Genomic DNA, 16,245 nt, shown 5'->3' with positions numbered 1-16,245 from the left:
CCGGCCTCCTGTGCACTGGTAGCAGGGCAGAGGAGAGCTCAGCAATGAGTAATGTCCCCTGCTGACAGCTGCTCCTGCAGTCCCACTGCCCTACTGCCCAGCACGTTGCACTCCCTGGTGGGCTCTTCATGTGTGGGGGCACTTGAGACCCTTAGCCATGTCTCTCTGTGTCAGCTGCTCGTGCCTAAGGGTCCCACCAATGATCGATGCCTGTCTCTGGGCCTCTGACTGCTTTCAGGGCCCTGCGTGGGGCAGTGGCTCTTGATGGTGTGGGCTGCTTTTAAACCGGGGCTGTTTGTAAGACGGCACGAGACCTACCGTGCCTGGGCCTGGCCTGAACTGCAGTGCCCTCTGCCCAGTGGTGTGTGGGCTGGCCAAGCTGGGCACTGGTTTGTTTCAATCCAACTGCTAGCCCATCCCCATTCCAGTATTTTAATTATGGCATTGAAGACATATAAGCATTAAAAGGTATGTCCCTTATTTATGGGATTCTGATTAATTCACATTAATTGCCTCAGACGATACTGATACCCAAACAGAAATCTGGCAGGAGAGCCCGACTGGCAACCCTGATAACGCGTTTACGTGGAGGCGGCGGTAATGGGGTCAGGCTCCCTGCACAGTCTCTGGAGGATCGGGAGGCGGGTGTGGAGAGCTCATTAAGTCGGAGTGAGGCCAACTCTTTGGGTGGGTGTGGTTAGCTCTGCACCCAAGAGATAAGGGTAGGGACCTGAGGCACCAGAAAAGTCAGACGAGGAGGTGGGTGGAGACAGGCGTGTTCAGAGGAGAGAACTTGGCCAGCAGGGACCATGTGATACCAGTAGCAGAATAAAAAGCAGCAGAACAAAGCAGGTGAAATAAGAGTTGGAAACAGAGGAGAGGAAAAGGAGAGTGTGACTCAGGAGAGCTAAAATCACGGGGATGAAGGTCCAGAGGGGACAGGGGCAACAAGAGGAGTGAGGCAGGACTCAGGAGTGCTTCAGATAAAGATGGGGCAGAAAAAAGAAGAAAAAAGAAACGGATGAAGTGTGGGGTGGGGGGCGGTGTTTAAGGCCTGGGCATAGAGATGCCTAGGAAACCTCCTTGGCGGGCTCTGGGCCATGTCACAGCCAGGACGAGCTCTGGGAGGTCAGAGGAGAGGAGTCAAAGATAATGTTTTAGGGAAAGCTCCCTGGACCCTTGGGGAGCCCCGAGTATTGGGTGGTCTCGAGGGGCCCTTGACAGGCTCGCTCATCTGGGATGGCTCGGCCTCTGAGGGAGCTGACCCGGAGCGTGCAGGTACCTGCATGATGCGGACGTAATCGGTGCGGTGCAGCTCACTCTCCTTGACCACCTTCTTCTTGAGAGTGGCCAGGTTCCGCTCCAGGTGCTCCCGCTGGCGACTGTACTCCAGCTGCAGGTCTGTGTTCAGCCCTGCGATCTCCACCTGAGGGGGCACAGGGGCCTCTGAGCGAGGGGCGACCAGGAGAGGAGGGGAGGGCGGGGAGGGAGGCAGAGCTCACCATGTCTGCCCGCTGCACGTACTTCTCAAAGAGACCTCGGACCTTCTCCTTCAGGGACCGGGCTTCCTGGATGTACGCCACGCAGTTGTGAAGGTCCGTCTTAAACCGTTTGACCAGCGCCTCCAAGTCCCGCTCCTGCAATCAGAGGCGCTTACTTCTGGTGCTGAAAGGATGGACTCTCCAGGGGCAGGGGCTGCAGGCTAGTGGCTGCAGAAAGGGACAGGAGGCACCACATCTGGGACTTGCAGTTGACCACACCGGGCACAGAGACCTAGATGGGCACACAGCCCAGACGTGGAGGCCCTAAACCTCCACGCACCTGGCCTGAACAGCGCCAGCTTTAAGAGGCCAACACAGACTGCTTCCTTTATTGGCTCTGGGTTCCCTTCAGGACCATGGGCCTTAAGGGATGAGAGGAAGCCCAGTAGTCACCCTTATTCCTGTCGGAGCCGAGCTGGAGCATCGATTCTCTCCTGCGGGTCCCTGGGCCAGGGCTTCCAGGCCCCCTTACTACAAAAGCTCGCCCAGGGTTTATCCTTCCTGAGGGTGGCTGTGTGTGTGGGTAGGGAAAATATGACAAAATTGGGCTAGATCCCCCCTCTTCCATCATGCTTGCTCTGATACCCATCTTCCCCTACCTCTGACCTAGCGAGTCCTTCCTTTCTCCTGGCTCCCATAGCCCTTTATTCACATTCCACAATTTTCCACCGTGCATTATTATGTTTATGCACATGCCACAAATCACCTGTCAACCTTTCCAGTTTGTGAAGGGCGGGATCTGTGCCTGTTTGTGTTTGTAGCAGCTCTGTAGCAGCTCCTAGCATTACCTAGTACAGAGCCAATACTTACTGTGGGGAATGGAAAAATCCAGTCTGATCCAACCAGCATTGCAGGGTGCCCCGTGCCAGTGGGTGAAAGTGCAGCCAAGTCCTGGCCCAGGGCCAGAAGACCTGGCTCCCAGGATTGGCTCTCGGCTCTGTATGAACTATGGGTGCCAGGTGAAGTTTCTTAACTTCCTAATCCTTCTGGCACGGCTTTCCTTATTTCTTACCAACAGGGACTAGAATAGGTGATCTCTGAAGTCCTCCTAGCCACAGCATCGATTTGATAGTCAAGGCCTTTAAGCACAGACTACAAATGACTCTGAGCATGCTCCTGCCCAGGACAAACAAGCCAACGCTGAGAGCATTCGCACGAAACTGGTTTCCCACCCCCTGGTCACTTTACCCAAAGTCATTGTACAGTCTCAGATGGATTCAGTCATGTGCATTTGCATGGGCCTGCAATCTGGCAGGGCTGTGAGCAAGGATGCAAGTTAAAATGGGAATGTCTCTTAGCAGTGGGCTGGCTCTGCCTTTTAGAAGCCAGCTGCCCACTGCAGGCAGGTGCCAGATCCTGAATCCAAGAACCGCCAGACGCTGAAAATCCTCACACCTTCTGTCTCTCTCTGCGCATCTCCTGATCGGTGGCTCGTAATTTCTGCCACAGTTCTGTGATGTTCAGCTCCAGCTGCGTGTTCTGCTTAAAGAAACGCTCCAGTTCAGATTCCATCTGTAGAGAACAAGGAACAGAGTCAAGAATAAGAGAGTGAGAGAATGGAAATTAGGTTTGAACCGAGGTCTTTCCGTGGGAACGTCTCCCCTGATACCAGGACGTGTCTTTTCTAGCTCCCACCTGTCCTCTGGAGCAAAACCTTCCTTCTCGCTCCTCGTCTCCCCCAAAGCCCCCACCCTCGTGGCTGACATGTGAACCCAGGTCACGTGTTCCATGGCTGGGCCATGAGTTTTCCCCTCTTAGTTGCCTGGTTACCTTCTTCGCTTACATTCCTTATCATGGATAACTCTCCAGTTCTGGAACCTCAACTCCAGCCAGAGGCAGGGTCCCTCAGACAAGCACCCTCCTCGCCTACCTCGTGACACTGTGTGAGTGAATCTTGACCCTCTGGGACCACAACTCATCAGAATCGATTCTAAAGCAGAAAGTTTTGAGGGACCAGCCTGTGGGCATCCCCAGCCAAAGGCATAAGACAGGAAAGAGGAAGCTGAGGAGGAACCTCTGCCTCACCGCTCTGTTGAAAAGGTCTTAAAAAGTACAACTGAGGAGAGTGTCCCGTCTTCAAAAGAAAAGGCAGAAAGCACAGGAGCTTCTGGAAGATTTATCTGTTGTTGCAGTTGTAGTGACCAAAGATGTGACTGACATCTGGAGCTTCTGATTAGAGTGAAACCAGCAGTAGCTGAGCTCTCAGTTGATTTAATTCCTCCCAAAAGGGAGAAGTGAAGTTCATTTTCACACGAAATCTGGTGGACCCTAGTGTTCTTGTTAATAGAGAGGTTCGCTGTTTAGGGGGATGGGACATTCACTGGGTTTGTTCATGGCTGGATGGAGTAGCCCCTTGAGTCTATTTCCGGCCCTCTGCTCAGATTTCAAGGCTCCCGGCCACCTTCTGGGCACCAGGAGGTCCTCATGAACCACACTCACGTTGTGAACACAAAAGGGCAGGTTTTAGAAGAACTTTGTCCTCATCATTGAAAGCACTTTGTATAGACAGAGAAGCCTAAATGTGTCACTGACCACCCACCCCCACCAAAGGTAATCATCGAGGTCAAAGGACCTTGCGGAAGGAGTCAGGCCAGCTATCAGGCCTGGCAGCAACTGGCACCAGGGTGGGGTAGGAGGGCTCTGTTTGATCACTCCCCAGGTTCCGGCACATCCCCTGCCAAGAATCAATGCCATGGTTGGCCCAGTTACTGAAGGGAAATGAGTAAGCTCTCAGGTATGTTGGGGTGGGTAGTAATCGACTAAGTCTTAAATCTAGTTGAAAAGTATGTCAAATGAGGAGGGAGAAACGGGCAGTGATCTCCAGGGGCCTGCAGCACATTGATTCCAGGCAGGGGGACCTCTGCTCTCTCTTTCATATTCTCTGGCTACCATTTTTGGGCCTTGAAGTCACTCAAGAATGGCAGGAGGCCCAGAGGAGACATCCTTCCTTATCCCAGAGGCCAGGGAGAAAGTCATTGCCAAAAGGACATATGTTCTCTGGACTGCCCCAGCCCTGGACTGATCCCATGCCTGGCTTCTTTCCTGGGCCTCCTAGAGAAAGGGCTTTGCTTTCTCCACCATAGCTCTTGTGCATCCAATTCTAGTTGGGTCACCAATGCTCTCTGACACCCTTTGACTTGTTATCCTTGCTCAGCACAATTAGAGAAAATGGAAGGGGAGCAGGAGGTCATTTTGCATAGGGCGGTCAGGAAAGGCCTCCTTGAAGAGGTGGCCGATAAGCTGAGACCTTGAAAGACGAAAAGAAGCCAGTCATGTGAAGACCTGGAACCTCTGAAACAGCATTGCAAAGGTCCCGAGATGGGAAAAGCCTGGCTTACCCCAAGAACTGTCAGAAAGCCTGTGGACTGGAGCAGGGGAGGGAGCCCGGAGATGAGGCTGGAGAGGCAGGTAGAGGCCTCCTGGGCCTCAGTAGGGAGCTTGGAGTTTATTCTAGATGGGATGGGACACCACTGTGGTTCGCTGTGGCCTCTATGTGGGAGTCGACTGGAGGCTGGAGTCAAGTCCAGACCAGAGATGACGGAGGCTTGGACCAGTGTGATGGCAGCAGAAAGGAAGAAGGCTTGGATTTGAGAGGTCTTTTGGAGACTGAGCAGACTGGTGATGATTGGCTATAGGGGTTAAGGGAAGGGAAGGACCAAGAAGACGTCTACACTTCTACCTTAAGCCCCTGGGAGGATCATGGGACACCTGTACCTCAATGGACTCTCAGAAGCCCTCTTCCAGTTGCTCTTGCTTCTAATCTCCTAGCTACCTTCATCCTGTTTGCTTTCCAAAACACACAATTATGCCACTCCCCTGCTCAAGAGCCTTTGAGGACTTCCCATTCCTATCAGATGAAGTCCAAACATGGCTTTGCATAGGGCCCGAACCAACATTTCCAGTCTGAGAAAAAAATGTTGGAGGGGTGTACTTTCCGGTGCTCAAGGCTGGTGGCTGAGCACACATCGCCCCCTGGTGGCTTAAGGCCCAAAAGCTGCGGTTTCCCTTAGAGGGCCCAGAGCACGCACCTTGAGGTGCTGGTCGTGCCAAAGTCCACCCCTAGGACCTGTGAAAGCCAAATCCCAATGCATTTCGCTCTTGCACAGCTGAACACCCGGTTGGGCCTTCTCCGTGGCATCCTCTGAGGAGTGGAGGCTGCACGCCCGTGGGACCAGGGAGGGACTGTGAGGAGTTTTCTTTCTTTCCCTCCAGGCCAGCCAGGCATAGTTGGGCAGGTGGCTATGGGTTGGGGAGGGCAGGGTGAGGCAGATGCCTTCTCACCTCCTGAATCTGTTCCTTCATCACCTTGATCTCATTCTCTCGAGGTTCTATTTGCTTCTTTAGCTCCTTTATTTTGTAGTCGAGCACAAACTTGAATTTCTCTAGTTCTTGATTTTTCTTTTTCAGGTCATAAATTCGCTTCTCCTGCAGGTGAGATGAGAGAAAAGTGAGGTGTCAGGAGGCCCAGGATATGGGATCCTGTTAGGCAAAGAACATACATCCTGTGCCCCCCTGATTGAGGAGGCCCCGGACAGCTCTGCTCGCTGGGGAGACAAAGGCTGTGGCTCTGACTCCTTGGCTTCTGTGCCAGGACTGCGTGCATTCGCTCACTCACTCAAGTACAGGCTGTGGCCGGCTGTTTCCCAAAGCTGGCCTCGTCCCAGCATTTCTCGTCCCACATGTTCTTGTACAACACAACCTTATGCTCCTCCATTAGGAGGTAGGATCTGGTTCCTCCCCTTGCCTCTGGCTGGACTTAGGGCTCGCTTGTAACCCTCAGCATGTAGATCACATGATGCTGTGTGGCTTCCCAGGCTAGATCAGAGAAGGCCACGCAGCTGCCACCGGTTCTCTGGGGGAGGCCATGTGCTACGTAAGCAGCCCCACTGCACTGAGACCTCCGGGCTGGGGAACACAGTAGGTGCTTTGGTGGATGGTCTTGGCTGACCCCAGCCTCCCAGCTGTCCCTGCCAAGGGCTGGGCATGAGGATGAAGAAGCCACCTTATATGCTGATCTTTCCACCCCCAGCTGCTTGTGTCCCCCTGGCTGTGGCCCTGCGAGGCCCCAGACACCGAGGACAAAGACAACCCATCAGGCCTAGTTCCAGACCCACCGAATCTGTGACCATAATAAAAGAGTTGTTGGCTTTTACCACCAAGTTTTGGGGTAATTTGTTGCAAGGCAACAGTCACTAAAATGTAGGTCTATTTATCCATCAAACATTCACTAAGTGAAGACCTTTTATTAAGGTCTGAGATACTAAATAAAAATATGACACAGACCCTGCCCTTAAGGAGAAAACACTAGCTGGGGAAGCAGGTGTGTCAACAAATGTACCCTGCACGGTGGCAGGTGTTGTAGAAGGAGGCATGGAAGGTGCGGTGTGTATTGAGGGTGCTGAACACAAGGGGGTGGGTGGTTCACGGGGAAAGTGAAGAATGAGGCTGGAGGGAAGTAGGGGAAGGAGGCAAGGGTCTTGCGCGATGGATAAAAGGTTCAGAATTTATCCAGGAGGCCAGGAGTTGGCAAACTACGGACCTCAGATCAATTCTGACCTGTTGCCTATTTCCATAGTTTTACTGGAACATGGCCAAGCCCATTCATTTATGGGTTGTCTGTGGCTGATTTTACACTTGGATGGCAGAGTTGAGTAGTTGTGACAGAGACTACACTGCCTGCGAAGAGTACAATATTTACTACCTAGCCCCTTCCCGAAAAAAGCTTGCTGACCCCTGCCATGGGCCATGGGGAGCGAGGGAAGAATCTTAAGAGGGAGAGGGACATAATTACAGAGCGTGGTGGCAGGGAGGTGGGAAGAAAGGCCTTTAGACTGGTTAGGAGGCTGATGTAATGTTCTAGGTCAGAAGGTTTTAACCTCTTTCTTGTCAACCCCTCACCCCCTTTGAGAATCTGAAGAGAGCTTTAAACCCCCCTCTAAAAAAATGCCCAGATATATACATAAACACTCACATGTAGAAATTACGTGCAGGAACTGTCATCCCATCAGGTGCCCCGAGGGGCCCCATTTCACAGGTGAGAAAACAAAGGCTTAGAGAACTTGCCCAAGATCCCTTGGCTGATAAAGGAAGAGTCTGTGTTGGAACCTAGCTAACTAGGCTAAAGCCCATGCGTTCTCAAACATTTGGAAGTAATGGTAGAGCCTGGATTTGCTCAGGAGGATGATATAAAATCATTTGGTATGTTTTACAAAATACAATGGGTCTGTCTTCTAAGTGTTTTGTGAGAAAAGGTATCCTGAAATGTGATACAAGTCTTCTGGGGTGCCCAGCAATTATGGGGCCAACAGCGGGGAGCTCCTCTCTGACCAGGGGCGCCAAGTGGGCAATGGGGCAGATGAGCTGCCCCCAGTCCATGGGGATGGCCCCCCTGGGATACCTGGAGCAGTGGAGAGCAGGGGCCTTGCAGTCAGCCAACTCAGGTTCTTATCCCAAGCCTGTTACCTACTAACTGTATGGTCTTGGGCAAGACACTTAACCACTTGGAACTCAGTTTCCTGAGCTTTACAACTGGGTTGCTCATGGCCCCTGGGGTTGCTGGGAGAATTCAATGTGATGTGTTTACAGCAATTGGCCCAGTGCTAAGCACACAGTAGGCACTTTACTGACTGCTTATCCCTCATCAAGTTAAATAAATATGTTCTCTTGGGCCTTGTCCTCATTGACGAGGTCCATCTAGGCTGCAGTTGAGGGCGGACAGGAGCTGAACCTTCACCTTATCTTGAATCGTCTCATCCCTTTCCTGGATCTCCCGCTTGAGGCTCAGGATATCCTTCTCCAGGGACTTAATGACTCCTTGCAGCTTCATCTGCTCTCCCTTTAGGCTCTCGATGTCATTGGCTCGCTCCTCAATCTCCTTCTGCAGGCTGCTGAACTAAAGATACAAATGGCAACAACAAAGGCTTTGAACTGTCTCCGTTCCTCCCAACTGTCTGTGAATGTGAAGAGCTCCCCATCAGAATTTGGGACAGTCAGCAATTTCCCAGGCCACACGGAGGATGTAGTGTTCTGTCTGATAAGATCCAGTTCCATCCCTTTATGCGAGGATGGACTGTCTTCATTGGGAGGCTCCGGAGACCAGCTCCCCGAGTGGACCCAGAGTTTTCCATGACCACACCGGCCTTGAAAGGTTGGAATCCATGCCTCATCGGGGTCACAAAGATTGAGCCTTAACTGGCGAGTCTTCTTAGCCATGTCCAAGAGGGAAGACATGATGGCTCCCCGGACTGACTAGTAGTAGAGTGATTCCTAACAGGAAGGAACTCGGGCTTGCTTACTTGTCTTCTCTATCACTGCACATTTTGGGAAAACTGTGGCAAGTCTATACGGATCTATAAATTGAGTCCCTCCTCACCCCAACCATCAGTGGCTAAACACATTTTCCCTGCCCTGTAAACTAAGCATCCTATACCCCCAAGCCTTCGCCCACCCATGGAGTCTAAACAGGAGCCACCCAGGGCTCCCTGCACCAGGAGCCTGAGGACACCTCCAGGTGAATGCCGTCTCACCTCCAGAAGACCTCATTTCCATTACTATCGGGGTTTAGCTCTGATGACTAAATCCTACTGGCCAATAGATGAACGCCCAGAGCGCCCATCAGTGCCTCTGTGAACCTCACTATCCCTGGGAAGAGAAGGGGAAGCCCCGATGGTTACCCGGTTACAGGGGTTACAGGACGTGGTAAGGATCTGTCTGCCTGAGGGAGAGCAGAGAGAACCCTGACACCAGGCCACGCCCCTTTCCTAACCCACTTGCTGGAGGTGAGGCCCTTCGGGCAGGCTCCACTGCCGTCCACCCGCCGCCCCTCGCTTTCCCTGCAGCACTGCCCTTGCCCCCGCCAGGCCTCTGAGGGAACAGCCCGATACCTTCTTCCTCATGATGCCTGTTTCTCCTTTGAGCCGAAGGTTGGACTCCTTTTCATCCCGAAGCTTCTTCTCATACTTGGTTTTGATATCTTGGATTTCTCGGTCTTCGTCTTCTTCAATCTGTTTCTTAGTCTCTTCAAACTCCCGAAGCTGCTGCCTGACATCTTCCTGGGCCTGGCTCAGAGAGAGGGAGAGTGTGTGCTCGGGGAGAAGGGGCGCTGGGCACCTTGTGCTAAGAGGGCCTGGGGCGAGATGAGCATAGGGGGCCCGCGTGGGGAATGGGAGACTGAGGTTATTATAGAAATGGAAACCGAGGCCATGGGTCTCTCGACACTTCCACATTCCTCCTGTCTGTCCTTCTACCTTCCCTTCTTTTCCTACCAGATTAGGCCTCAGGCCCCATCACTTCAACCACTGTCTTACCAACACCCCCAAACCCTCTTCTACCTCTAGCCTTCATCCAGGCCTCCTCTATCTTTCCTTTGCTGAACTTGGGACACTCGTGATTTTATATTTATTTATGAAATTATTTGATTGTCTCTCCCATTAGATATAAGTTCTTCAAGGGTAGAAACCCTGTTGATCATGCCCACCATTGAACTCCCAGTGTACAACACATACCAGCACACAGCAGGTTTGCAGAAAATACCTGAGTGAATGAGTGAACCTTTAATTCTGCCCCCCCAGATCCTAATCCAGTCAACCCTGATCTTTCACCTCCCACATGGTTCTTGAATCCGTCCACTTCCCTTTATGCCTCCACCACTGCCCAAGCCACTTGCCTGGATTGCTGTCTTGGCCTCCTGACCAGACTCCCATCTCCAGTCACGCCTCCCTCCCGCCTGTTCCCACTCTCTACTCACAGGGAGCTTTCTAACTCACACACCTGATCATGCTACCTCCCACTTGAAAGCCTTCCATGGCTCACCTTGTCCTCAGAATAGAGTCCAGACTCTTGAGGTGGGTCTACAGCACCAGCTCACCTCTCAGCCTCAGCTGGCACTCCAGCCCCAAGCTCTTGCCAGAGTAACCTAACTTCCGTTCCCCCAAACACGCATGTCCCTCAGCTGCTGGGCTGGCACACGCTGTCCCTGTTTTCAGCCCTCTTCCCGCGACTCACTCCTAGCTCTCGGCTCAGCTATCCTTTCTTGCCACTCGGCCATCACTCGGTTATATTGGAATTGCCTGTTTGACAGCGTCCTCCACTGGAATGGGAGCTCTCAATGGCAGGACCACACCTCCCTGCTCACCACTGTGAACACCCAGCACAGCATCGGGTCCATAATTGGTGCTGAGTGAGTACAAGCCCCAGAGCTCAGATGCTGGGACAAGGAGCTCTGCCTGGTGGAGTTCGGCAAGTGGCTAGGGCAGGGGTGGGCAAACTTTTTGACTCGAGGGCCACAATGGGTTCTTAAACTGGACCGGAGGGCCGGAACAAAAGCATGGATGGAGTGTTTGTGTGAACTAATATAAATTCAAAGTAAACATCATTACCTAAAAGGGTACGGTCTTTTTTTTTTTTTTAGTTTTATTCATTTCAAACGGGCCGGATCCGGCCCGCGGGCCGTAGTTTGCCCACGGCTGGGCTAGGGCATGGCTCCTCTTTGCTCACTGCCACCGAGTGGTGGAAATTTCCAATTATATCAGAATCAATTGCTTTCCTCCCAGGCCAGTCGATCTGGCACTCACTCTCCCAGGCTGCATGTGCCATCCCTGGACTGTGTGTTTCCAGGGTTGAGAGAGACAAGATGATTTGAAAACTGGGCCCAATGGCCTCCTGAGAAAGGCTTCCTTTTGCCCACCGCACGTTACCACACCCCTGCCAGACAGAAGTCTGGCCAGGCCAGCTCTGCCTGAAGCCTTCCGTGGCCCACAAACACCTGCTCTTTTTCTGGTAGATGTTGCTAAGGCATGAAAGCAGCCCGGCCAGGTTAGCTGAGATGGCGTGCCAGGTGGAGGCTCCCTAAGAAAGTTCTGAGTTGAAATCTTATTGACTCCAAAGAAGAAATGCATTGTGGTCAGTGTGGGAGGCGCTAGGAGGAAGGCCAGCCTCTCTCCCCTCTGGGTGGATTCAATATCCCTAGAGGCAGAGCTCTGACACATTTTCTTCAAAAATTACTCCGTACCTCATGACTCTCCTGCCCCTCACTCTCAGCACACCACCTGCCATTTCATGCCAAAAGGAGGCCATCTGGCCCCTCGCGATTTTCTCTTCATCTTGGGAAACTAGGTATTTTGGCAAAACCCACACTGCCTGAGCATCTATCCCTTCGCTCTGCCTGGGTGTTCTCTGCCTTGCGTTTCCCTGGCTCCTGGTCATGCTAACTTATATTCCTCCTGGATCGCATGAGCTCCTGCAATCCTTCCCTGACCTCCCAGGCCAGCGTGGTCGGTGCCCTTCATCTGCGTGCACACCTTTATGAGTGGCCATGAATGTGACCGCCTCCCTCACCCAGCTGAGAACCAGGCCCCATGTTTTATTTTTCTTGGTCACCCAGCACTCAGGCTGGTAAACCAGTGGAGGAATGACTTCATTTTGTAAGAGAGAGGTTATTAAGGGGCTTCAGACAGCCATCTTCCCCATCATTCAGGGCCCTTGTTCCTCTCCAGGTTCTATAAGCTTCTTCTAGAAAGGTCTCCCCAATTCTTAAGGCTTGAGGGTACAGCTAAGATAGAACAACAGGCATGCACTTAGTCCATCCAAGGAATTTTAGTCTCAAAACCAGAGCACCTCCTGGCTCAGTGAGTCCCCTGGTCTACAAACAAATGTCTGAAACAGAGGTCGCAGGGCACACGCGCTGAAAGGAAGTTGGGGGAGGAGGTCAGGCGAGGCTTCCCACAGCTCTTGGGCTGTTCAGAGGTCGGGGCTGCAGCCCATACTGTGGGAGGGAGGCACAGCTTGGCTTCCTGCGAGTACCTCTTCCAGGAGGCCGGTCTTCTCCTGTAGTTTGGCCTCGTAAAACTCGGTCAGCTCCTCCAGGGCCTGGCTCTTGGTCTCATCATTATCCCGAAGCTGTTTTTCATACTCCTCCTGCATCCTTTGGGACTTGAGCTGCAATTCCTGGTACTTCTCATATTCTAGAAGCAACTTCTGGTTGTTGCAACATTCTGAAGAGAAGCAAGGAAGGTGTTTAAGGTGAGACAGTGGCACCAACCTCAGGGACACCTAGGAGCCTTGGGTGCTTTCCACCCGCTTCCAGCACCAGCCGGAACCTCTGCCTCCAAAGCCAAGACTCAGAGCCTGTCTTCCTCTCCTGCCCACAATTCCATCATCTCATCAGGCAGCCAACCCCCCTCCCCTTTGCTGCCTAGGCAGCAAGGTTTTGAAGAAAGTACAGATGGGATGCTTGGGGGTTCAGGGCTAAGTAGAAATGTCTATCTATTTTGAGTGTGCAAAATAGATAGTAGTATCCTCATTTTACAGAGGAGTAACTGAGGCCCAGGGAGGTTGGGTGACTCCCCAGAGCTCCCAGCAAGTACATGGTGAGTCTGGGACAGTAGATCAGGCTCCAAACCTGCACGTTTCCGTATTCCCTACTGGCTTGTGTTTAATCTGTGTTTAATGAATGAGAAAAATACACAGGAGTAAAACCATGGTGAGGCCCTGACCGGTTTGGCTCAGTGGATAGAGCGTTGGCCTGCGGACTCAAGGGTCCCAGGTTCGATTCTGGTCAAGGGCATGTGCCTTGGTTGCGGGCACATCCCCAGTGGGGAGTGTGCAGGAGGCAGCTGATCGATGTTTCTCTCTCATCGATGTTTCTAACTCTCTATCCCTCTCCCTTCCTCTCTGTAAAAAATCAATAAAATATATTAAAAAAAAAACAACAACCATGGTGAGTTCCAGGGGATAAAGGCAGCCTGTATATAGACAAAGCCTCACCATCCAGGACTTCTGCCGGGTCTGGGGACTCTCAGACATCTGCTACCTTCTGCCCACGTGGCCTCCACTGTGGACTCACCCAGGTCCTGCAGTTCCCGGGTTTGTTTGTCCAGGAGGTCATCCATGTGTTCACGATGAAATACATCCTGCTTTTCTTTTTCTGTTCTTAAAACCTAAAACACAGGGTCACATGTTCTTGTTTCTACACATCTGCTGAAAGCACTGCTGAGGTGAGAACACATTTTACAAGTGACGTCCACCTTCACCCACAAACATTTCCCAAGCCCGTGTGTTGTTCCAAGCACTGTTCTATGGGCAGCGACCAAGCTACCACTTTTCATTTACATTACATTCTGCTCTGAAAGTTCTATACTTTCACTATTTATATGCTTCTACTAAGTGGGTCTTAATAATGAGGTCAGTTTTGGACATGCAGCAAATGCATTTTGGGGTGAAAAAGGTAAGGACTCAGTGGAGTTCTCTGTTGTCAGCACATTTTTAAATAAAATCCTTGGCTATGTGAATGTGTCAGCATCTGAGGAAGTGTTTCCTTTCCCAGAGCAGGAAGCTCCTCACAGGCAGGGGAGGGGCCAACTCCAGGACCGAAGTTTGTGCTTAGCTTACGGAGGGCCCCAAATCAGTGTGCTGACTAAGTGAATGAAATAATTAAATCAACAGTCAGGTTTGTGGTGTGTGTGTGTGTGTGTGTGTGTTTAGCCAAACTGTGTGACCCACGGAGATAACATAAAATAACAAATATCCCTTGAGCTAAAAATAGGGAGTTTTGGATGAAAGGCCAGGCAGATTAGTGCAGAACAAAGAAATTATTCTGAGAGAGTCCTGGACCAAATCTAACTAGAGGAAGACCATTTAGACTAATTTTATTTAACCTACTGACAATCCGGAGATCAATACTCTGCTAGCTTTTTTCTTTCTATACTTACTTTTTCTTGTGACCTTTTTAATTTTAAAATAAGTTTCTCTTGATCATAAAGGTAATATATTCTCATTGAGGAGAATTTGGAAATTACATAGAAGTATAAAGAACATTTAAATTACCCATAATTCCAATTTCCAGTGATAATCACACTGTTAACTATTTTCTTAAAAAATTGTTCCATGTGTATTTATTTTATTTAATACTATTCACTATAGAGTTTTATATTTTGCTTTTTTTTCCACTTAGCACTTTGTCGTAATCATTTCTGATGTTATCAGCTATGCTTTCAGATCACACATTGTCATGGATCTTATTGCATGAGCATATACCAGTTCCATCTTGAGTACATGGGAGTGAAAAGAAGATTTCTTGATATTTGTGGTTGTTGGTTTTGTCTCTCAAACAGACCTGGTTTTTTGTTTTCAAGGACTCCATTTCCTGGATGAACTTGTCGGTTAGCTCCTTAATCTTCTCTGAATAGTTCATATCCTTTAGTCGCAATTGATACTCATTCTCCATCTTTAATTCTTCCACACGAGTCTTCAGCTCCAACATGACCTGAGCCTTTGGGAGAAGGACACAGAATCAAGAACACTGACAGTGAGGGTGACTTGGACTGTTTACACCTGTGGCCCTGAGCTCTCTGAGACCGGCACCTCTGTTTAGCCTCCAACTCATGTGTCTCAACCAGAACTTCTCATCATCCTCCACAAAACACACAGACTAAAGACTAGGAGACATATGAGCTTCTTCCTCTACCCTCACAACATGCATTCAGTGAGCCCGGCTGTGTGCCAGGCACATGCTAATAACCATCTCCTGCAAACATGAATAAATGGCACCTGCTCAGTGAGGGCTATGTGGACCACACCATTTTATCCTGCTACTCTCCCCTTCTCATTCCCAGCACTCATGACCACCCTTCCCCCCAACTCTGCGCTACTTTTAATTATTTCCTTACATCTTGGCACTTTCTAAAATATACTTTATCATTTTGTTTATTGTCTTTGTCTTCTCCCTCCACTAGAATTTAAGTTCCAAGAAGTCTGAGATATTTGTTGGCCTTGTACGCTGATATATCCCAAGTACCTAGGACAGTGCCCAACACCTAGCAGGCATCCAAAAACATTTGTTGAGCCATGATTCCTGCCCCCATGGAACTTACAGTCAGAGAATACACATAGCATTATGAATTGTGATAAGTGCTAAAGCTGGGCGGTTCTGAGGACTATTCATTTGTCCCTCTCAGGGTCTGTGATGCTTTGCCTGGCCTCACTGTTATTACTTTAATTTAGGTCTTAAGTCTTTCCAACTTCCTGGTTCCTCTGTCTAATGTCTTCTTCTTCCAATCCACAGTATTCACCATTGCCAAGTTTGATAAAATACTGTACTACACACCCCCTCACTCAAAAAAGAGTTAATGTTGATGACAGAGGAGGTGAGAACACAGGTGTGTGTACCCCCATTCATCTCTTCTGGTCTGTCTCCCCTACTTCCTGGCCAGTGGACTAGTGTGCATCTGGCACACAGGAAGTGCTGAGACAAGAGATGAACACAAGTTGCATGTGCAAAGTCAGGAAGGTAAGAGCGAGGATGCCTGGTCAGGGCACTGCCTGTGATTTGGTGAGGTAGGAGGCCGAGGGTGAGAGAGGAGGCTGAGACTGGGTCAGACCATCAAGGTCCCTGTAAGCCATGCTAAGAAATTTTGATTTCACCTACAGGGCTTCCGAAGGCCCTCATCTAACCTGGTTAAGCTGACTTTGGCCTTAAAAAGACCTCTCTGACGGCAGCGTGCAGCACGGGCTAGATCAGAGGACTGAAGGCAGGGGTACGGCACAAGCCCGTGGGGGATGGGAGGGGCTTGATTAGAGGTGGCGTAGGGAGATTAGAGGAGCAGAGAGTAATGGAAAGATTCGGGAGAGATTTTAGGGAACGTGGGCCTGACTGGGTGTGGGTGAAGGTGTGAAGAGGTGAGAGGACTGGGGATGAAGACTGTTTCTC

The 16,245-nt window shown here is 50.7% G+C and overlaps 1 protein-coding gene across 1 annotated transcript in view; it reads right to left on the bottom strand.

The window, feature by feature from the left end:
* CFAP57 (cilia and flagella associated protein 57) overlaps nucleotides 1-16,245 on the bottom strand; it is a 59,738-nt gene that overhangs the window by 14,929 nt on the left and 28,564 nt on the right. Inside the window, exons 13-21 of the mRNA XM_005866082.2 lie at nucleotides 14,653-14,808; nucleotides 13,384-13,477; nucleotides 12,342-12,532; nucleotides 9,425-9,598; nucleotides 8,275-8,433; nucleotides 5,823-5,966; nucleotides 2,937-3,053; nucleotides 1,503-1,637; nucleotides 1,283-1,426 (exon numbers count right to left, since the gene is read on the bottom strand). Coding sequence (XP_005866144.1) covers nucleotides 1,283-1,426; nucleotides 1,503-1,637; nucleotides 2,937-3,053; nucleotides 5,823-5,966; nucleotides 8,275-8,433; nucleotides 9,425-9,598; nucleotides 12,342-12,532; nucleotides 13,384-13,477; nucleotides 14,653-14,808 — 1,314 coding nt within the window. The remainder of the gene's footprint in view (nucleotides 1-1,282; nucleotides 1,427-1,502; nucleotides 1,638-2,936; nucleotides 3,054-5,822; nucleotides 5,967-8,274; nucleotides 8,434-9,424; nucleotides 9,599-12,341; nucleotides 12,533-13,383; nucleotides 13,478-14,652; nucleotides 14,809-16,245) is intronic.

The sequence above is a fragment of the Myotis brandtii genome, unplaced genomic scaffold (assembly GCF_000412655.1).
Source record: "Myotis brandtii unplaced genomic scaffold, ASM41265v1 scaffold220, whole genome shotgun sequence".
Lineage (NCBI taxonomy): Eukaryota > Metazoa > Chordata > Mammalia > Chiroptera > Vespertilionidae > Myotis > Myotis brandtii.
The sequence above is the reverse complement of the archived record's forward strand: the minus strand, read 5'-3'. Positions and strand labels throughout refer to the sequence as shown.